Source organism: Moschus berezovskii, chromosome 10 (assembly GCF_049115385.1).
Source record: "Moschus berezovskii isolate FMDL1 chromosome 10, NW_MosBer_1.0, whole genome shotgun sequence".
Taxonomy (NCBI): domain Eukaryota; kingdom Metazoa; phylum Chordata; class Mammalia; order Artiodactyla; family Moschidae; genus Moschus; species Moschus berezovskii.
In genome coordinates, this window is record NC_142469.1 from 31,433,014 (window position 1) to 31,455,667 (window position 22,654).

At 39.2% G+C, this 22,654-nt stretch overlaps 1 protein-coding gene across 1 annotated transcript in view; it reads right to left on the reverse strand.

Annotated features, from left to right (window-relative positions):
- NKAIN2 (sodium/potassium transporting ATPase interacting 2) overlaps positions 1–22,654 on the reverse strand; it is a 568,299-nt gene that overhangs the window by 173,151 nt on the left and 372,494 nt on the right. Inside the window, exon 2 of the mRNA XM_055432988.2 lies at positions 4,178–4,378. Coding sequence (XP_055288963.2) covers positions 4,178–4,345 — 168 coding nt within the window. The 5' untranslated portion in view covers positions 4,346–4,378. The remainder of the gene's footprint in view (positions 1–4,177; positions 4,379–22,654) is intronic.

The following is a 22,654-nucleotide window of genomic DNA, read 5'->3' on the forward strand; positions in this document are numbered from 1 at the left end:
TATATCTCCCTTCCCCTCACCCATGGAGGACATAGCTCATTAATAATGGCATTCTTTGCTACTGAAGAGAAGTCTGAATTTGGGGGTTTCATGAATCTGTTACCCATCAGCTGATGCTGCCATGCTGGTTTAAGTCTGTTTTCCTATCCTTGGTACCAAGAAAAACTTAGATTAGCATGTCCACCCTCCACATGTACTAGCTTAGAATCTTGGGAAAGGCTTTGAGTCTGTCCTGCTGCCCTCCCAGGACTGTTACACAAATCAAAAGATTAAATTCCTGTAAATTCATTTTGTAAACCATACAGTTATAGTCACATTTTCTGAAGAAATCAGGTTCCTTGTGTTGTAATGTAAACAGCATCATCTCTTTAGTTCATCTCCTCCTGGGCTCTTTCCATATGTATTTATTTTATCTATTTTGTAGGTGCAGGTTTTTAAAAAAATATTTTGGATTTTATTAAAACTGTGCACACCTGTATTCCCTTTGAACGTGATATCTGATCCTAACTAGAAGAAAATGCTGCTGGAGAAGGAGAAAGCTGGAAACCACACACCTGGCTGATCATTATGATGCTGTGGCAGTCCTTTCTGCTCGGCTGGAGGCTGTGTGATTAATAGCCTCTCTTCCCAATTATGTGGATATTATACTCTTCTTCCTTTGGCTAGAGATGGGAGATATCTTATGAATGTGCAATGCAAATGTGGGCTTTGTGAATGCTAATTTCAAAATCAGCTAGGAGTTGATTGGCAGGAAACTGAACAATGGGGTGACAGGCGTGCCAGGGGTTAGGAATCTGTGAAAGAGAGGCTGAGTGAAGGTGGTGAAAAAGAGCTGGAGAGATTTGGAGTTAATCAAGAGCTGGAACAGCAGCCATTTATGAAAGCAGATCTAAGCCAGATAGCCTGGAAGAGAGGGTAGCTTCAAAGACAGGTGAGAGAGAAGTGTGGGAGTTTAGCTGACTTCACAAAAAGCAGGATGGAACTAAGAAACCAAGATGATGCCATAAATGCCACAAACGTATTCTCTGTACAACGTTCCCAAAGTGTGCCTGTCTGCCCTGGGTGTGTACCCTGAGGAACCACTCCCATTTCTGAACTTGACAGCCTCAAGGTCAGAGATGCTGTCATTTATTTCTCTAGATGCCGTCATTTATTTCTCTAGATGCCAGCAGGGAACATCACTCAGGAAGTGTTCACTGGACTGGACGGACTGAACTAAACACTGGATTGTCAGGAAGATGATTTGAGTAACAGGAGAGGGAAGAAGCAAAGATTCAAGCCACTGTTTCATCCCTTGTTCAGCCACTAAGTCGTGTCCGACTCTTAGCAACCCCATGGACTGCATGCAGCATGCCTTAAACACGGCGAAAGAAGTGATCAGAATGACTTAGGAACATTTAGTTGGAAGGCTTCTGCTAACTGGGCAGAGCAAATTGTTCAAGATCAGCCCTGTTTTGGTTTGCATTCTAAAACACTAGTTAAGATGTGCTAGGTTTTCTACATAGCAGATGCTTTCAGCCCAAGCCTGGCTGCTGCTACTGCTAAGTCATTTCAGTTGTGTCCGACTCTGTGCGACCCCATAGACGGCAGCCCACCAGGCTCCCCCATCCCTGGGATTCTCCAGGCAAGAACACTGGAGTGGGTTGCCATTTCCTTCTCCATGTGTGAAAGTGAAAAGTGAAAGTGAAGTCGCTCAGTCATGTCTGACTTGTAGCGACCCCACGGACTGCAGCCTACCAGGCTCCTCCGTCCATGGGATTTTCTAGGCAAGAGTACTGGAGTGGCTTGCCATTGCCTTCTCCACAAGCCTGGCTAGACAGTAACAAACCCAAAGACAGAAAGTGTATGGAAACTTGTCCAATAACTGGCTTGAGTCAGCATAGCAAAAGAACTCCCCCAGAAGGAAGAGCCGGTGGAAAGGGGAAAGGTGAAGATGCCACATCCTGTGATGACCTGCTCAGACTATTGCTCCACTCAGCTGGGGGCAATGTAGACAGGAGAATCGAGAACCAGCAGCTTGATATATTGGTCGCATCTGCTCTTAGAGACACTCCATCTATCTTCTCTACACTCTAGCCACTTTGCCTTTACAGATGATTTTTACTTATGTAAAAATATTTTTTTCTTTGGGCAGTATGTCAGCCTCAACACATGCTTCCATGTCCAAATGTATTTCCTCAGCAAATTATCTGTGAGCCAGAATTTCATTGCAGTTTAATAAATCTGCGGGTATAGTTTATTCATACAAACATTAATTCAAATAACTCTCTAAAATAGTCATATATTTAACTATCCATGCACACAGATTATATGTTTACATCATCTTTGATGCATATATGGAAGTTTTCAAAAAATTATGGATACAGTTAAAAAAAAAAGATAAAAAGGGAGTTTCAAGGAAGGAACATTTTCTCTAAAATTCCTCTCTCACATGTCAGAAGACATTTTATCTGTCACCAAATACCAGAAATATTTTACTTTTCCCATATGAGAATGAATGCTTCACCTAAATGAATTTTACATAATGAAATGACTAGTTCCATTCCATCAAATCTCACTTTACTTAAATAAAATAAAAATGAACAGTTATAGAACTTAAAACGATCATAGAAGCTTTTTTTTTTTTTTTAAAATTAAGAAGTGCTTCAGGTTGGACACATTCAAGGGAGATCACTCAGTGCTTTAGCCAAGAACGTAATTCAAATATTGTGGAAATAATTTATGCTGCTCCTCAAATATTTACAGTTCTTCCTCCTTTCTGGCTGATTTGTGATTGGGTAGGAATGTGTGTCTAGTTCTGGACAGTGAACTACGAGTAGTGAGCTTCCTCTCTCAAGTAGGAGCATTTGTGCCAATGTAGACACTTCAGATCTCTTCCTGCCATCTGGCATGGCAACCATGATGACTGAGATGGTGGCTGTGCTCCTAGCCTTGTTTCCTTAGCGACCAGTAATTGCTAAAACTTCTTGCTAACCCATAAGAATAAACCTTTGTGGTTTTTAGTCTCAGAAACTTGGGGAGTGCTCATAGCACAGCATATATAGTATATAATTATATGTGTATATGTATGTTTATATATATTCCTCATTAAAAAATATAATAACTATACATTAGTTACACAATCTAATATACTCCTATGCTTTCTTTTTAAATTCCTGAAGAGTTTTATATGAACAAGCTGGTACCATTCTATCCAGAACATTTTATGTCCTGTTATTTAAGAATTGTTAGTTACTGTCATTCTCAAAGTAATTAACTAAAGAAAGATAAAAAGAAGATTCTACTTGTATTATTTGTTGTTAAAAATTATGACTGTGCACCTCAACTGAAGGTCTACGTAGAGTCTAAGAAAATACACATAGATCTGCATACATGATCTGTAATAAATGGAGACATGTATAGTAAAGTTGCCTTAACTTTATGAATCCCACAAAATTACACATTTAGCATTAGTGAAAGTTCTTGTCAAGAAAGGGAGGTGTTTATCTCTTTATCATACGAATATAAAGTAAAATAATGTTTTATGTAACGTTCAGACGGTAAAGAATCCGCCTACAATGCAGGAGATCTGGGTTTGATCCCTGGGTTGGGAAGATACCCTGGAGGAGGGCATGGCAACTCACTCCAGTATTCTTGCCTGGAGAATCCCATGGACAGAGGAGCCTGGTGGGGCTGGAGTCCATGGGGTCGCACAGAGTCAGACACGACTGAGCGACTAAGCACACAATATATTATACAAATGTGTTCTATAAATATACTAAAACAAAGGAATTATTTATAACTCCAACTTTCTTCCTGTAGAGGGAGCATTATTTATTGGCAGAATACTATGAAAAATAGGGGTGTGATAATTTAGAAGTAGAATTCATAGAAAAGCTGAATCATCTTGAAAAAGAAAGATGGTGATAAAAGATGATGGATGGTACCTGGGGGAAATCTAAGAAGAAGATTTTAAGGGAGAAGGGAATTCCCAGAATTAGCAGCATACCCAGAAGGAATCACTCGGTCCACGACATAGCCTGGTTTAACCTGATAAATCCCTGTTAAAAGTGGCGGTGATTAGGAAAAAACACACAGCCACCTTCTACCCACAGGTTCCAACTGCGTGTGCTGAGTTTACACAGAAATAAAACAATTCAGGAAACACTAGAAGGAGTGGTTGGCTGTCAGTACTTACTGCGAGGGCAATCTGGAGGGAACTGTGAGCCACTTCTATGTACTGGTAATCCAGAAAACACCCTGAGACCGTGATGTAGCGATGGTCTTCTGGGGCCCAGTCTGGGGCAGGAGTCACTGATGTCACCGTACATCCTGGTCCATTCTCCATCCACCAAGATCGGTGCATTGAAATATTAAAAGTCAGGATAAGGTCTGTTTCCTGCAAGAAGGCAATTTATAAGGATGAGAATTACTTCACAAATGTTAGCTTCTTTGGACTGATCTGCTTTAAAGTTTCCCATTTTGAAATATGTTTTTTTTTTACCCCTCCCCTTGCCGTATTTTATACGCACAAAGAGCGAGTGTGCTCAGTCATGTCCAATTCTTTGAGACCCCATGGACTGCAGCCTGCCAGGCTCCTCTGTCAATGGAATTTTCCAGGCAGGAACACTGGAGTGTGTTGTCATTTTATAGGGAGAAAAAGTAGCATCTAAAGTTAAAGTTCCACCTGGAAAATATGTGTCTGTTAATTTCATTTATGAAGGTTTGCCTGACTACAATAATATAAATGAGTATTATTAGTAAAACTGTCAGACTTACAGTGTTATACTGAAAAATCTTAGCTTTTAGAACTTGTAAATATTATAAAGGGAGTGGTTTTAACTATTTTTTCAACTGAAGTTCATCTTAAAAGTGCTATTTTCCTCTCCCTTAGAATATTTACCTTTTGTACATTTTTTAAGGGATTTACCTGGTGACTCAGACTGTAAAGAATCTGCCTGCAAAGGGAGGAGATCCGGGTTCGATCCCTGGGTTGGGAAGATCTCCTGGAGAAGAGAATAGCTCTCCATTCCAGTATTCTTGCCTGGAGAGTTCCATGGACAGAAGAGCCTGGCAGGCTACAGTCCATGTGGTCACAGAGAGTTGGACATGACTAAAGTGACTAACTCGCATTGCACATTTTAAATGTTAAAACTGTACATCAGTTTGGCCAAATTTAACATAATATTGTGGTTAGTGGTAAAATATGTAAGACCTTTACTTAATAAAACAATATATCTTGCCCCTCCATTATTATTTTAGAAAATCAGGATCTTTTCAATCTTGCCCACTTCCACTATAAAATTGGTCCTAATATTTCTTAGAAAATATCATTAGCAAATTATTGAAGGGTGAAGATAGTTAAGTCAACAACTCTTTAGATGAGGTACAGCATGTTAAGTGATGTGCAGCTGCCAATGGAATGAAGGTAGTGTCTGCGCTACAGAGCTGGAAATCACATACACAGATGTGGAGCTCTCAGTAGCACAGGGACAAACGTTGTTTTCCAGGAAGAGAATGGTTAGAAGAAATGCGTCAAATACATCTTTATGTTTAACAAGTCATGAGGGAAGATGATATCTAAGAGAGGTTCAGTGGTGGAAAGGGAATTATTTGTCTCAGTGATAAAGCTGCAAGATAATCATGGATGCCAGCTACTCTCACTGCAAAATGAAGTGCTTATTAGATATGTCCACTTAAACTGAACTTAGGAAAGCGTTGAACAGAACTGATCAGGGAATTGGGGGAGGGGAAAGGGTATTCTTTTAAGGTGCTAAGTCACTTCAGTCGTATCCAACTCTCTGTGACCCTGTAGACTATAGAGCTATGTTATGGGTCTCATCTTCTCCATAGAGTGGTGGTCGGGGAGGGGATAATTTCTCTTTTCTTCAAGCCGTTGAGAAAGGCTTCAAAGTGTCCTTGGAACCTGGGAGATCCAACAGACTAGTTTCTGACTCGGGCAAGATGAATTTCAAAATAAAGCCTATGACTGGAGCTACTTGTTAAGTGGTCAGACAAAAGGAGTCTGTTTTTTTATTGCATTAGTTGATTTTTGATGGTGAATCAGTCTAGTATAAATCCCACTTGGTTGTGTTGTGTCGTTATTTTTGTACATTGTTGAATTTTGTTTGAAAGCATTTTGTTGAGGATATTTGCATCTATATTGGTAATAGGTACTGATATGTAATTTTCTGTAATGTTGTGTGGCTTTGGCATTAGATTAAACCAACTCATAAAATCAGTTAGGAAGTTTTCCGTTTGCTTCTATCTTCCAGAACAGGCTGCAGAAAATTGAGATAATTTATTTCTTAAATGCTTGGTAGAATTCACCAGTGAACCCCTCTGGGCCTGGGGCTTTCTGTTTTGAAAAGTTATTAATTGATATAAATATTGAATATACATATTTATATTCAGTATATTTAATGGACATAGGCCTATTTCTTCTTGTGTGACTTTTGGTAGTTTGTGACTTTAAAGAAATGTGTCTGTTTCAGTCTGTTTCATCTAGATTATCAATTTTGTAGACATGGACTTCAGCTCTATACTGAAATCTCTCTTCTCTACTGTTGCAGTTAAAATAAAACCTCTCTTGCCATTTTTAACAAGTGTCCAGTGCATATTTTTCTTAACAGCTCTCATACCTTTCTCTTACTTGATTTGCTCTCATTTCACAAAGTACATAATTTACTAGTTTTTTTTTAAGAATAGGTGAATGACTAAGTCTGAAGTGTTTTTACCTTAATTTTATATTAATTGGCTGATATTTTGGCTGGATATATTCTTTTTTGTTGAAAATCATTTTCTCTCAGAACTGTATGGACATTTCTCCATTATGTTCTAGTTTCTGTTATTATAGTTAATAAATCTGATACCATTTTGTTCCCTGTAATTTTTTTATGTAACCTGTTTTCATTCTTTTGTTCTCTTGTGTCTTTTTGCTTCAAAAAGTGAAATAGTTCAAAACATCAAAAAGTGCAGAAGATAGTCTAAAAAAACCATTATACCCAGCACTCAGTTTCATTAAATCTTATGTTATTTTTGCTTTCAGACATTTATACATTATATGTATAAAATTTTATTTTAAAATGACTTAAATTAAAATTAAATTAAATTTTATAAAATAAATAAAATTTTATACATAAGAATCGATGCTTTTGAACTGTGGTGTTGGAGAAGACTCTTGAGAGTCCCTTATACTGCAAGGAGATCCAACCAGTCCATTCTAAAGGAGATGAATCCTGGATGTTCATTGGAGGGACTGATGCTAAAGCTGAAACTGCAATACTTTGGCCACCTCATGCGACGAGTTGACTCACTGGAAAAGACTCTGATGCTGGGAAAGGTTGGGGGTGGGAGGAGAAGGGGACGACGGAGAATGAGATGGCTGGATGGCATCACCGACTCTGTGGACATGAGTTTGAGTGAACTCCGGGAGTTGGTGATGGACAGGGAGGCCTGGCGTGCTGTGATTCATGGGGTCGCGGAGAGTCGGACACGACTGAGCGACTGAACTGAACTGAACTGATACATATAAATGATGCCTCATTTGTAGTCTTCCTAAATATAATTTCCCTCTCTCTCTCTCTACAGATAATTACTATCTTGATTTTGGTGTTATTATTCTCATGAAAGTTTTTTGTAGTTTTACTGAATATTTACATATATATTAATAATGTAAAAAGGAGGCTTTTTAGGTTTTAAAGTGTTTATGTCTCTGTCATATATTCTGGTTCCATGTTATATTTTTAAGGTTTATTGATGTAAAAAATATTTTTAACCTCAAATTCTGAACTTCATTAAGACAGTATCTTGATGGGTTTCTTTTTCACTTAGTTTGTAGAGCATCTGGAGGATCTTTCCATCCAAGAGCCATTTACTTTCATTCTAGAAGTCAACCTACATTATACCTTTAGTGGTTCCCTCCCCTCAACTTTTTCTGTTACTGCAGGAAATTCCTTTCAGACAAATTTCTATCTTTCTTCCAGGATTGATCTCTTACATTCTTATTTTTTCTTTCCTATTGTTCATATCTTACATTTCTCTTTGGTCTCTTGGAGATTTTCTTTACCAAGTCTTCCCAAACTTATAGAACTATATCTTTAATTTTTAATACTTTGAACTTTCAAGAGCTAATTCTTCTCCAATTATTGATTTTATATAGTTAATATTGTTGAATTGTTTACTGGCTATAACTTTTCTTATCTTACTGCATACTTATTCTTTTAAATTGTGTTTCCTACATTGTTTTATATTTATCTAAGTTACTTATTTTTACTAAATAAGTAATCAGATAAATAAATAATATTAACAGTAATGATTAAGGATCTATCATGTGCCCTAGGCAATGTTCCTACCTTCATGAGTGTTAATTTTGCTGTGGGTGAAATGGATAACAAATATATAAATGTATGAAAATATCTATGTAATGATTAATATATGCAGAAATATAAACTCAAGTAAAGAAATAGAGTAACAAAGAATTGGGTGCCGGGGGGGGAGTGTAATGCAATATTACATATATTAGTAAGAAAAGATGTCTCATTATTTTGTATTTGCACAGGGCTCTGAATGAAGTGTAGGAGTAAAGAAAGCAGGTATGGGAAGAACATTCCAAGCAGAGGGAAGAGCCAGTGGGAACACCGGGAAGATTTTCTGTTTATTTTTTTTCTGACTTTCCTATTTGACCTGTTCCTCAGAACTCTCTCATAAAAGTTCAGACCAAAGAGAAACTAAAACTTGATTGGCATTTTGTCATGCATTAGTGGGCTAATCAGCAGGTGTCTTTCACACATGATTACTGGGCACTGCCTTCCAAGTGCTCCATTTGTAGAGAATGGTTTAACTTTGTTCTGGGTCTTCCAGTTTACCTATGGCTACACACCAGACCAAAAACTTCCTGGGTTGAATGGAGAGGAGCTGATGGTTTTGCTACATAATATGCAGGCTTTTGTCACTATATAGCCTTTAATTTAATGCTCATATATTTAGAAACTTAGTTTGTACCTCCAGTATTCTCGCCTGGAAAATCTCATGGAGAGAGGAGCCTGGTGGGCTTTAGTCGACCAGATAGCAGAGAGTCCCGCATGACTTAGCAACTAAACAACAGCAACCTGTGCTTCAAGTTCAGTTCAGTTCAGTCGCTCAGTTGTGTCCGACTCTCCACGACCCCATGAATCACAGCACGCCAGGCCTCCCTGTCCATCACCAACTCCCGGAGTTCACTCAAACTCATGTCCACAGAGTTGGTGATGCCATCCAACCATCTCATTCTCCGTCGTCCCCTTCTCCTCCCGCCCCCAACCTTTCCCAGCATCAGAGTCTTTTCCAGTGAGTCAACTCGTCGCATGAGGTGGCCAAAGTATTGCAGTTTCAGCTTTAGCATCAGTCCCTCCAATGAAAACCAAGGATTGATCTCCTTTAGAATGGACTGGTTGGATCTCCTTGAAGTATAAGGGACTCTCAAGAGTCTTCTCCAACACCACAGTTCAAAAGCATCAATTCTTCGGCGATCAGCTTTCTTCACAGTCCAACTCTCACATCCATACATGACCACGGGAAAAACCACAGCCTTGACTAGACGGACCTTGGTTGTCAAAGTAATGTCTCTGCTTTTTAATATACTATCAAGGTTGGTCATAACTTTCCTTCCAAGGAGCAAGCGTCTTTTAATTTCATGGCTGCAATCAGCATCTGCAGTGATTTTGGAGCCCCCCAAAATAAAGTCTGACACTGTTTCCACTGTTTTTCCATCTATTTCCCATGAAGTGATGGGACCAGATGCCATGATCTTTGTTTTCTGAATGTTGAGCTTCAAGCCAACCTTTTCACTCTCCTCTTTCACTTTCATCAAGAGGCTTTTGAGTTCCTCTTCACTTTCTGCCATAAGGGTAGTGTCATCTGCATATCTGAGATTATTGATATTTCTCCCAGCAATCTTGATTCCAGCTTGTGCTTCTTCCAGCCCAGCGTTCCTCATGATGTACTCTGCATTTAAGTTAAATAAGCAGGGTGACAATATACAGCCTTGACGTACTCCTTTTCCTATTTGGAACCAGTCTGTTGTTCCATGTCCAGTTCTAACTGTTGCTTCCTGACCTGCACACAGGTTTCTCAAGAGGCAGGTCAGGTGGTCTGGTATTCCCATCTCTTTCAGAATGTTCCACAGTTTATTGTGATCCACACAGTCAAAGGCTTTGGCATAGTCAATGAAGCAGAAATAGATGTTTTTCTGGACCTCTCTTGCTTTCTCCATGATCCAGCGGATGTTGGCAATTTGATCTCTGGTGCCTCTGCCTTTTCTAAAACCTGCTTGAACATCTGGGAGTTCACGGTTCACATATTGCTGAAGCCTTGCTTGGAGAATTTTGAGCGTGACTTTACTAACGTGTGAGATGAGTGCAATTGTGCGGTAGTTTGAGCATTCTTTGGCATTGCCTTTCTTTGTGCTTCAAAGTGTAACCTATTCAGAGGAGAAGTATGGTTGCATAGAGTAAAGGAAGAGCCTCAGGGCAATCTAACTTCCTCCTGAACAGATTATTCAGTTCTTCCCATTTTCAATCCTGGACCTCATATACTCCTCCTACTTCTACATCCTGACTTTCCAAAGGGTTCCATGCACACTGGAACCCACTGCATGATCATGTTTTAGGTTTTCCATTTTGCTAAGTCACTTGCTAATCCTCTACTTTCTGTCTTCCAAAAACTGTTGACACTTCTTGTCCATTCTCTTTTAACTGTGTGTTTATCAATTTTTTATTCTTTAGTATCATTTGGTGGAGTTTCAGGATGAAATGTAAGTGCATATATTCAACCAGCAATCAGTAATTGGATAGTTTCTAGAATTAGCTTATATTCTTATTCATTTTCACAAAATATAAATTCCTGCTTGTAAAATAGACAATAGAAAGGCCCCCTGGAAGTCCCTTTAAGTGCAACAGAAATTCCTGAGGTGTGAACTGCTGCTCCATGCATAATTGATAGATTATTCAATTCCCATATGCTTTGTAATTTTGTGTTCAAAATTATAAGGACTTTTGAGACAAAGAATGAGTCTTGATAGCACAAAATAAGGCATAAAATCACAACCAATCCATATAACCAAATTTTCTATGGATTCACACTGAAAACCTATATAAGATAGGTTCAGAATTGTAAGATTCAAAACCTTTTTTTAATCTAAAAAACTAATAATTATATGTTCAGATCAGTATAGTGACAAAAATTTCTATCAGTATATTTATTCATCTCTCTTAGTAACTCTTCAAAAAGTTCAGATTAAAGGACCTCATTATGGTCATGTCATTTTTCAAAATAGCAGGGTCTGATGTGTTGCATGAAAGCTGTTATTAGGCTTATAAAGTTGTTTCTGATGGGGTTGTATGTATTCAAGGCAATGTAAGAAGCCTAATTGCTCAACAAAAAATAAGCAAGCATTTGATAATTAAAAAAAAATAGGTTGACAAGTAAATGAGAAAATGCTACTAATAATGTCTAAGAATTTCAACATAAAGCTAAAATTTGCTTTCATAATTTATGGCATTTGATGCATAATCTATTCTAATTGTAAGCAATTGATTCTATATTGCAGAAGTTAGAAGGAGAAGGTCAGAGTGATAAGCTTTGAGTTGTAGTTTAAAAAGCCAGAAATATTTTCTTAGATTTTTGGAATTTTCTTACTTAGTTCTTCTTTTTGAATAATAACATTGAAATTTGATTCTCTCCCTGCTGTAGATTGCTTCATTAATGTCTGGAAGTCTAGTTATCAGTATAGTTACTAACAAATATTAATTGTTCATATACCATATGCAAAATACTCTACTAGGCCATGATGAACAGAAGAGAGATAAAATGCAATCTCTAACATTACAGGGCTTATTTTGGAGGATGAAATATATGGGGATAAAATATAACAATAAAAGGAATAATTTGATCAGTGAGAGATGTGGACCATCTGTGTCTGAGAACTCAGAGTGTGTTGCCCGTGGGCTCTGGTGGGACAGATTCTCAGAGATGGGAATGCTGGCTGGGGTCTAAAACAGGATCCAGGTTAGACAGATCCACAACCTGGGGGAAAAAGACCATTTTAGGTAGCATAGACCAAATAATAAAAATTGTAGAGCTAAGAATACTTGTGTATTTAAGGACAAGCCTGGTAGGCTGCAGTCTATGGGGTCACTAAGAGTCAGGCACGACTAAGTGACTTCACTTTTCACTTTCACACATTGGAGAAGGAAATGGCAACCCACTCCAGTGTTCTTGCCTGGAGAATCCCAGGGATGGGTGAGCCTAGTGGGCTGCCATCTATGGGGTCGCACAGAGTCAGACATGACTGAAGCGACTTAGCAGCAGCAGCAGCAGCCTTATTTTGGGGGTTTCCCACATGGCTCAAGGGGTAAAGAATCTGCCTTCAGTGCAGGAGATGCAGGAGAATTGGGTTTGATCCCTGGGTTGGGAAGATTCCTCTGGAGGAGGGCATGGCAGCCCATTCCAATATTCTTGCCTGGAGAATCTCATGGACAGAGGATCCTGATGGGCTACGGTCATTGGGGTCTCAAAGAGTTGGAAACAAATGAGCACAAGCATGAGCCTTATTTTTATGAGGTGAGAGTTTCTGAGGAGTAGTATAAAAGCATTTCAGAAAGATACATTGGAGACAGATTGGGGAGTGACTTAAGTGCCAAACCAAATACCCTGGCTTATTGAAAGACTATTGATCAGGGACAGGACATTGGCACTATCAAGTAAGAACAGAGAGATATTACAGCAAACATAATCAAGTCCCCTTCAGGACTGGGGTGGACAGTGCAGGAAATGTAGTAAGACCAATGCAGGTGCTGTATTAAAAGTATTCAGGATGGAGTGATCACACGGATGCTATGAAAACCAAATGCTTCATCTTAGTCACCCCACACTATTCTGCTGTGTTCCCTAAAAGTCCAGGTAGCTGGGACCAGGACCACCTCAGAGTAATACTTAAGTTTCAGAGTCAGAATGGGAAATAGTCTAAATTACATTAAAACATACTTCTGGTGATGATATTAGAGGAATGCCAAACAAGCACATTTAATAGTATGAAGCAAACTTTAAAACAATAAAAATACTCTGGAAGGCCAAAATATTTATATTAATAAAAGCACATATATTTAGACATTAGAACTAAGAGAAGTAGTTAGGTTTGAACCTGTGATTTGAATGGCATTGATAATTAGCTGAGGATATGGAGCTGGGATACTGGGAAAGGCTATATTGACACCAAGAATCACTTATTCTCAATGAACTCACTTTTTACAACCAGTGCACACTGGGTTAAAGTTAATAAGATCATCAGAAAGCACTGTGTTATATCTCATTGCCAGTATCTACATGTGGATACTAATTCACAGGAAACGAAAAATGCATTCAAATTATGATCATTCATTGCTTATTTGCAGCTAGTGAACTGAATATTCTAACCCTAAACATAACTGTTTTATTCTGTCAGTTATACAGTCTGTTTCTTTTGTTAAATATACAGTCCATAGAATTCTCTCAGCCAGAATACTAAAGTGGGTGACCTTTCCCTTCTCCAGTGGATCTTCCTGACCCAGGAATTGAACCACGGTCTCTTGCATCACAGGCAGATTCTTTACCAACTGAGCTATCAGGGAAACCCTTAAATATGGCTGTTTTCTTCTGTTAATATATGCTGAAATCTATGCCAACCTGCTTATACATATAAAAACTCCATTGCTAAATTTATCCTGGTAACACAGGAATCAGTAAAAACAAATAATTATTGTTCGAGATTCCAGGAAGAAGGAGCTAAGAAAATATGGTTTTGAGAAGATACTCAGAATTGCAAATGCACTTTTTAGCAAGTTGAATGAATGTTGCACACATAGGAATATAGCCCAGAACATAAGGAATTTCGTATCAACCAGCTCCAAAATCCAAAGATGTAATTCATCCTACTGTGGTAAACTTAAGTAGATAGAACATCAAATACACATCTGTGCCCCACTTTCTTCTAGAATTCTGGACAATGGGTAACTTTGGCATTTGGCTGATTATGGATCATAATTCAGTATGATAACATTGGTACTGTTAGCTCCAGTTCTGGCTCCTGTCTTTAGTTATTCAAGGAAAGATTAAGAATATGTTCCTGTGAGCATGGAAAACATTACAAACTCTACTCTAAAATCAAATGAGGAAAATCTGATATTTGGATTTCTATTACAGAATGTTTAAAGTTCATCGCCATTATATGTTTTCATTGTTTCTTGCCTGGAAACAGGTTTCTCATGTCTATGTTGCAATAAAGGCCATTATTTCACTTTGCTAAATCTTATTCTTAATTGCCACCTTGGTCCACATAAATGTTTTATGTTATCCCACAACTGGTCTGCGCCCTCTGCATTGTGAGCATTGTTGCAAACATTACATTTTAATGAAATCCTCCTCAGTAACTTCCTTTTAGGGATTCCCTGACGGTAAAGAATCTGCCTGCAGTGCAGGAGACCCTAGTTTGATTCCTGGGTCCAGAAGATCCCCTGGAGAAGCGAATAGCTACCCACTCCAGTATTCTGACCTGGAGAATTCCATTGACTGTATAGTCCATGGGGTCGCAAAGAGTCGGACACAACTGAGTGACTTTCACTCACTTCCTATTAACATCCTGCACTTACCTCTGAATTTTTTCCCTTTTAAATTATTTTTTATTAGAGTGTAGTTGCTTTACAATGTTGTGTTAGTTTCTACTGTATAACAAAATGAATGAGCCATACATATACATATATCCCCTCTCTTTTGGACTTCCCTCCCATTCAGATCATCGCAGTGAATTATGTAGAGTTCCCTGTACTATACAGTGTGTTCTTGTTAGTTATCTATTTCACACATAGTATCAATAGAGTATTTAAATTAATTCTTTGGGCTACCCCTTCTAACAGCTTTTCTTGATTAATTCCTTTCCTTTTTCAAGATCATAATGTTATACTTGCTGTGTGTGTGTATATATATATGATGAACAAAATCATCTTGGTCCATTGTTTTCTTCTTGTGGGTAAAGGGGTATGTTAAACCCCAATATAGTCACTGTTCCTGCTCAAGAAATGCATATTAACTCTTAGCTAGAGAAGAAAGTCTGCATTTGGAATAGAAAGAATTTCATTTCAAGGTGATCCTTGTATGTTGTGAAAGAGCTGTAAAGAAGGAAGGGGAGAGGAGGGAGGGAAAGGAAAGGAAAAGATTGCAAGGAAAAGAAAGAAAGAATTCAATAAGGAAGCTGCCATACTATGTTAAAGTTAATTGAACCTCCAGGCTGAGAATTCTTGATTATTTTTTTACTTCCAACGTTAGGACTTATCAGCAATGAGTGGGATCTAAGTTTGGCAAAATGAGTCTTGTCTCTTTCACACCCTTCCTAACAGATGCTAGAGGCAGAATTTTCTCAGCTGGTTACAATAATGAAAGATCAACTTCTCACTGACTTTATAGTTTTCGATGTACTGAAACCTCTTCAGGCAGCTTTTCCTGCTGTTTTTTCACTTTCTCGTTTGTTCCCTCCCTGCAGGTATCTTTTCCCATTTTGTGAGTGTTCCTTTCCCGTCTAAGAGCTTTGAAAAGTGATCTGCATTCACTCTAGGGGATCAGGGAGGCAAAGGACGGGTTAGCTATTTCAAGAGATGTCACTGCCATTTTGGCACTCCTCTGAAGGCCACCATTTTCTTTGTTTTTAAAGCACTTGTATGTGGATTTTTAATTGGGACAGAGGCTGATTATACTGAAGGCTTGGCGACATTCAGGAACACTGAAATGTCCTCCTCAGTGGTTCCCCACCGTCAATGGCTGTCATTATCCCACCTAGATGTACAGTCCACCCCAGTACTTACATCACCATTTTTCCAAAGTTGGAAATGCTGGCTTGGATAGTATCTATGCTTGCCTCCAAAGACTTTAACTTATCAATGGAATTGAATTGGGAGGACAATCACATTTTGATCCACAGTTCAAAGTGTCTCTTATTTAAATTTGTTACCAGAAATGCTAATAAAGTTTTTTGTCCTTTCCTTTCTTCATTCATTCTCTGGGAGAGAATAATTCATGGGAATATGACCAAAGAATGGTAGCAAGATGGCGAGGAGCCAAGTGCTAATGTTATTGATGCTTAAGTTTATGTAGTCATTTTTTCAGTTACTGAGAAGGACCATAACTAAAAATGAAATGAAATACTAATGAATATAAAATTTGTAAAATCTTTGTAAATCTGTTCATTTCGAATATAAGTATGTCTCCTAGTTCATTATAAATTCTTCAGCTTATTGTTAAGTTTGAGAAAATATATATGCTACAGAAAGAAAGGAAAACTATGGATTACCTAGTATATGCCTCAGCAACCTTTAGAAGTAGAGATTACCATCTTTATTTAACAGAAGAAAAAAATGAGGCCTGGAGGGCATATATAACTGCATGAAGTTATTTTTATGAAAGATGAAGGTAGGTTTCAAACCTGTTTTTGTCCAACTTCATGCCTTCCCGCATCTTAAAGAAATTCTTTTTACCACCAAATCAGTCATTGCCGGAGAAGGCAATGGCAACCCACTCCAGTACTCTTGCCTGGAAAATCCCATGGATAGAGGAGCCTGGTAGGCTGAAGTCCATGGAGTTGCAAAGGTCGGACACGACTGAGCACCTTCACTTTCACCTCTCACTTCCATGCACTGGAGAAGGAAATGGCAACCCACTCCAGTGTTCTTGCCTGGAGAATCCCAGGGATGGTGGAGCCTGGTGGGCTTCCGTCTATGGGGTCGTACAGAGTCAGACACAACTGAAGCAACTTAGCAGCAGCAGCAGCAGTCATTGCCCAAACACCATATTTGGTGTTCTTTAGGAGAAAGTTGTAGAGTAAAAAATGGTGGACTCATAATTCATACCATTTATTGAAAAAACTTCTAAATGCTGTTCAGAGCCTACACAGCGCTATAAAAGACCTTGACATGTCCTCTTAGGTGGTTTGCCAACACTAATCCAAAATTCATTGTACCCTGCATTTACAGTAGAGGTATATTAGCCATGCATTTGGATGACGAAGCTTTTAAAGATATTTTAGTTGTACTTTATTCACATGAGAGAATTTTTTTTAAGTGGTAAGATTTGTCTCTTGTCTTGTTTTACCCCGGCAAGTACATAGATCAATACCGCTTAGAATTTGTGGAGACAAATATAAATAAACCTCTAACTCTAAATAAAACACCTCTTAAGTATGTGTACCTATTTTCTTTGGATGGCTTCCAAAGAGCTCTTTGCAGCTTTTGTAACTCACAAGACCAAGAGGCTACTGGTGGAAAAGTCACGGTCTAGAAGAAAACACTGAGAAACAGAAAAATGACCATCATTACTTTTCTATAGGGAAGCATGTAGCTCCTTACTCTCCTTTACAAAGAGGGGGTATCCTTGCCAGAAGCCTGAGAGAACACAGAAATGGAAGTTGGGGACACAGATATGAGGAAAGAAATGATCCAGTAATTTTGTTGCAGAGGTGAAAAGATAAGGAAGAAGCAAGGCGGTAGATAAGACAGCAGTTTGTTCCAGAAATGGTGCTGATATTGCCGCACTAGTCACAACCTAGTCCTTATTTAAAAGAGGTGCTTCCTTCCAGCTCACTCTTTTCCTTCACTCTCCTACAGAAAGCTATCATTCTCTATCAAATGCTCTTTTCTACTTATTGGTGATTCTCTTCTCAAGAGTATCAAAATTGACCTGAGAAGTCTTGTGAAAAGTAATAGCTTAATAATTCCCCATTCAGAAGCTCAGATTCATAAACCAAGAGGCAATTTGAATTTACATCGTACACGTTAGCCTGTCGAAAATGGAAATCCCATTGAGAAAAAAGTTGTGTACAATTTTAAGTTATAGGTGGATTTTGTTAAGCTACCTCAATAAAGTAATAATAAAGTAACTGCTATTTTCCTGCAGTGGACATAGGGATTATGTGACACCCAACCTTCTCATTCACGTGAGGGATTTTTGCAGTCTCTTGGTCAGACTATTTTAGAGTTTGCATCTGAAGATAGACACTGACAAAACTACATTCTTTGTCTAAAGTATTTGTAGGGTCTAAAAACAATGTCTTATGAGGCATTTTGAGAGAATTTGGGTTGAATTTTTTGGAAAAGACTAAAAGGGATTCTTATAATTGCCTTCAGATATTTAAAGAAATATAAGAAAAACAGAGGGATCAGACTCATTTATATTTAACTTTAGGGAGAAGCCAATGGTTCAAGCCTATGAATTTATTTGGGAGGTAAGGCAGACAATGCTCAAAGGATTAGAAGTGCTCCCAAATAGAATGGGTGGTATTGTGAGTAGTGAATCCCTGTAGCTAGTGGTATCCAAGCAAAGGCTGGGTGGTCCTTCAAGAGTGAGGGTTACACTCAAAATTTATTCAGTCTCTTCCCTTAAAATGATTCTGTGATTCTGTGAGTAGAGAGAAACTAAAGATCATGTATGACATGATTATCTATTACCTAGGTTTATTCAGTACCATTGAAATAGACAGGGAATGTAAACTACAGAGCATATCACTCAATCTAGTTCATATGAAATGACTTAGAAAAATAAGCTATAATTTTAAATCTATAAATGACTAGTTTATGCCCAACTGTTAATAATCTGCCTCTATTGACAACTACTCATTTTAGCTCTTAAATATACTGCACTATGCTGTGGTTGACAATGATTATATATAAATTCTCAGCACCAGGCACTTAGAGAATCTCTTTAGGAGTATCAAAATCACTTAAACACTCTTGTGAAAAGGAGCAATTTTAATCATTTTTCACCAATCAGTGATTGTTCACAGAACCAAGAGAATGGCTTGAATTTACCCAATGAATCTGAAAAGGTTTCTACAAAATTGGAGCAATTTAAGAATTTAACCTAGTTAGAATATCATAAAGGTTACTCGCTGTTATAGAATATAGCTACATGGGTTTCTTTTTTAATTAAAAATTATTACTGAAAAATGCTCACCAATATCTGCTCCTTCAGCAAGTTGCAATCATTTTACAATAGTGACATCAAAGACCACTGATCACAACAGATACCATCATAGTGAAAAAGCTTGAAATATTGTGAGACTTACCAAAATTCTCAGAAACAGGACATTAACAAAATAGTGCTGACAGACTTGCTCCGTGTAGGCTTGACACAGATGTTCAATTTGTAAATAATGCCCTCTCTCTGAAGCACCATAAAGCAAAGCACAATAAAGCAAGGTATGCCTGTAATTAAAGCCCCATGCATTTTGCTGGTTTTGTGTCTTACACTGTGTTCATATTTAAAACAAAATTCTGTTTTTGTCAAACATATCCCACTAGACAACCCTCTTTGCTTTTGTCAAGTTTGTTTTTCCCCTTGGAGAATATCTCTACACAAGCAAGGCACCAAGTAGCACTTCTTTTTGGTGAATCTCTTGAAAATACATCAGAGAGAATTTGCAAGCACATATTGTGAATTGACCCCTGCTGGCATTCATGGTGTTTCTGCTTATCAGTATCAAAACATTATTATCCTACACATGCTGAATGATTCCTCAACATTGGTAAAACTCTACCACGGAATATCATCGTAGAACTTTGTTGATCACTGAGCACGGTTTATTACTTATTATTTTACATTCTCTCTACTAGGCTTTCTTCTCTCTGTAAACAGGCTTTGGTCTTCACTAGCCACTCCAGTACTCTTGCCTAGAAAATCCCATGTATGGAGGAGCCTGGTAGGCTGCAGTCCGTGGGGTCGCTGGGGGTCGGACACGACTGAGCGACTTCACTTTCACTTTTCACTTTCACACACTGGAGAAGGAAATGGCAACCCACTCCAGTGTTCTTGCCTGGAGAATCCCAGGGACGGGGGAGCCTGGTGGGCTGCCGTCTATGGGGTCACACAGAGTCAGACACGACTGAAGTGACTCAGCAGCAGCAGCAGCTCTTTAAAACCACCGCTATCAAGACCATTTATAATGATCGTCTTTGGCCACAGCTGCCCTCTCTCTCCACCGTGCCTTCAATAGACTTCACTGCAGTGAGCGGTGCATCAGAACCACGTGGAGGGCTGGTCAAAACACAGGCTGCAGGCACCACCCCCGGTTTCTGATTGGTAAGTTTGGAGCAGGGCCGAGAATTTTCATGTCCTAACATGTTCCCAGGTGATGCTGATAGGGCTGATCCTAGAACTCTGAGACTCAGGGCTCTACCAGCTGTGCCTCGTGCCTCGTACTGTTTGTAAGTTTTCACAGCTAGAGTCATTTAACTCACACGTGTTGATTGTGCCTCCTGCACGTAGGAAGGAATACAGGCTTTTCATTGGTTCAGTACGATGTAAGGCTACAGCAGATTTGATGTGGGCAGTAATGGTGAGCCTTTAACTGAGTTTTTCAGCTCCCTTCCTGGCTTCCTTTCTGGCCAGGCTATTTTTTCTGGGACTAGGACACTTTGATTTCCCTCAGCCAGTTCCTTCTGGAAGCTGAAGATCAGTAGGTAAGTGCACTTCCCATATCTGGGAATTTACCTGCTTACCTTCTGGACATTTGTGACCCTGTGCTTGCTCTGGCGTTTTTGGTTTGCCCGCACTGATTTCTTTTCATTGCTTGTTGTTGAGACTTTGAAGTTTGCCTTTTCTGTGCCAGGAAGTCTGGTGTCCTGGAGGTAGCATTCCTGGTCCTGATTTTGAATACCTCAGGTGGCCTTCTTTGCTTTTCAGATGTGGGTTTTTATTCGATTGAACAATGTCATTTCTCTTTCAGTGACTGCTGCCTAGTCTTTCCCTCTCTTGATTTCTCATTGTACTTCCAGTCCTCTCAACCCCAGGCTCCATCTCCCACACACTCTTAGCTCTGAGAATCAGTGCTGGCTTGGTCTTTTACCTCAATGAATAATTGTTTTTCTGGTAAGATCATGTGACTTGGCTGGAAGGTTCTGTGGACACCTACATGCATGGTTTAGATTCCAGTAAGTCAGTTGTATTATTTCCTTTTTAAACCTGCATCAAGGAGGTCTATGGGCTTCTGCAAGGTGTAGTCTGAGAATCAGTGGCTTTAACCTGTTAGGGGTGCTTGTTATAAATGCAGAGCCTCAGGCTCTGCCTCAGATGTCCAGAGTTAAGAGTCCATGGTGTAATAAGAAACCCAGGTGATTTTCGTGCTTATTGTGAAGAACTGATGTATGTTATAGCACCTATAGAATGAATTGCCAACCCCTAAGAGGAGAGTGGGCCGGCCCCAGCGGTGCAGATGCGAGAGACGCCAGGTGGAGGCTGCGCGGGCACAGGAGGGCCGAGAGGAGCTACTCCACTTTCAAGGTCAGGAGGGGCGGCCTTGAGGAGATACCCCTCATCCAAGGTAAGGTGCAGTGTCTGCGCTTTCTTGGAGCAGCTGTGAAGAGATATCCCACGTCCAAGGTAAGAGAAACCCAAATAAGACAGTAGGTATTGCAAGGGGGCATCAGAGGGCAGACACACTGAAATCATAATCACAGAAACTAGTCGATCTGTTCACATGGACCACAGCAGAATGTGGTCCACTGGAGAAGGGAATGGCAAACCACTTCAGTATACTTGCCTTGAGAACCCCATGAACAGTATCAAAGGGCAAAATGATAGGATACTGAGTGAGGAATTCCTCAGGTCGGTAGGTGCCCAGTATGCTACTGGAGCTCAGTGGAGAAATAACTCTAGAAGGAATAAAGGGATGGAGCAAAAGCAAAAAAAATACCCAGTTGTGGATGTGACTGGTGATAGAAGCAAGGTCCAGTGCTGTGAAGAGCAATATTGCATAGGAACCTGGAATGTTAGGTCCATGAATCAAGGCAAATTGGGAAGTGGTCAAACAGGAGATGGCAAGAGTGAACATAGACATTCTAGGAATCAGTGAATTAAAATGGACTGGAATGGGTGAATTTAACTCAGATGACCATTATATCTACTACTGTGGGCAGGAATCCTGTAGAAGAAATGGAGTAGCCATCATGGTCAACAAAAGAGTACGAAATGCAGTACTTGGATGCAATCTTAAAAACGACAGAAGGATTTCTGTTCGTTTCCAAGGCAAACCATTCAATATTACAGTAATCCAGGCCTATGACCCAACCAGTAATGCTGAAGAAGCCGGAGTTGAACGGTTCTATGAAGACCTACAAGACCTTTTAGAACTAACACCCAAAAAAGATGTCCTTTTCATTATAGGGGACTGGAATGCAAAAGTAGGAAGTCAAGAAACACCTGGAGTAACAGGCAAATTTGGCCTTGGAGCACGGAATGAAGCAGGGCAAAGGCTAATAGAGTTTTGTCAAGAGAACGCACTGGTCATAGCAAACACCCTCTTCCAACAACACAAGAGAATACTCTACACATGGACATCACCAGATGGTCAACACCGAAATCAGATTGATTATATTCTTTGCAGCCAAAGATGGAGAAGCTCTATACAGTTAGCAAAAACAAGACCAGGAGCTGATTGTGGCTCAGATCATGAACTCCTTATTGCCAAATTCAGACTGAAATTGAAGAAAGTAGGGAAAACCACTAGACCATTCAGATATGACCTAAATCAAATCCCTTATGATTATACAGTGGAAGTGAGAAATAGATTTAAAGGACTAGATCTGATAGATAGAGTGCCTGATGAACTCTGGATGGAGGTTCG